Source organism: Pterocles gutturalis, unplaced genomic scaffold (genome assembly GCF_000699245.1).
Source record: "Pterocles gutturalis isolate BGI_N339 unplaced genomic scaffold, ASM69924v1 scaffold14209, whole genome shotgun sequence".
NCBI lineage: Eukaryota > Metazoa > Chordata > Aves > Pterocliformes > Pteroclidae > Pterocles > Pterocles gutturalis.
The window spans coordinates 1453-2208 of NW_010128396.1; the positions used below are offsets into that span (position 1 = coordinate 1453).

Here is a 756-nt window from a genome sequence, read left to right on the forward strand (position 1 = left end):
ACCCATGGGTGCTGGGGAGGGGGTGACAGCACCCTGAGGGAGGGTGACAAGATTCTGGGGGAGTGACAGCACCTCGGGGTGTCCCCAAATGTCACCTGAGTGTCCCCAGGGGTGACAAATTCCCCATTTTAGGAGAGTTTGTGGCACCTTAAAGGTGACAAGTGGGGTGGTGGCATCTGGGGGGCACCCATGGGTGCTGGGGGTGTGACAGGATGTTGAGGTGTCCCCAAGTCACCTGGGTGTCCCCAGGGGTGACAAATTTCTCATTTTTGGGGAGTTTCTGACACCTTGAAGGTGATATTTGGGGTGGTGGCATCTGGGGGGCACCCATGGGTGCTGGGGAGGTGACAGGATCCTGGGGGGTGGGTGACAGCACCCTGAGGGAGGGTGACAGGACCCTGGGGGGGTGACAGCACATTGGAATGTCCCCAAATGTCACCTGGGTGCTCCCAGAGCTGACAAATTCCCCGTTTTAGGGGAATTTGTGGCACCCTGAAGGTGACATTTGGGGTGGTGGCATCTGGGGGGCACCCATGGGTGCTGGGGGGGTGACAGCGCCTCAGGATGTCCCCCCCCCAGTTGACAGATGACGTCAAGAAGGACAAGGAGAAGGAACCGGACAAGGCAGAGCGGCCGGAAAGTGCCACCGTCCCCAAGAAGAAGGGCTTCGAGGACGGGCACAAGGGCAGCGAGGACGACAGCTCCGAGGACGAGCAGGTGACATGGAGGGGACACCGCGGAGACAACAGGGAGGTG

The 756-nt window shown here is 60.4% G+C and overlaps 1 protein-coding gene across 1 annotated transcript in view; it reads left to right on the forward strand.

Moving 5' to 3' along the window:
• The window catches only part of SF3B2 (splicing factor 3b, subunit 2, 145kDa), a gene marked incomplete at both ends in the record, with an annotated part of 2148 nt that extends 1431 nt beyond the window's left edge, over positions 1-717 (forward strand). Inside the window, one exon of the mRNA XM_010079612.1 lies at positions 580-717. Coding sequence (XP_010077914.1) covers positions 580-717 — 138 coding nt within the window. The remainder of the gene's footprint in view (positions 1-579) is intronic.
• Positions 718-756: the final 39 nt, after the last annotated feature.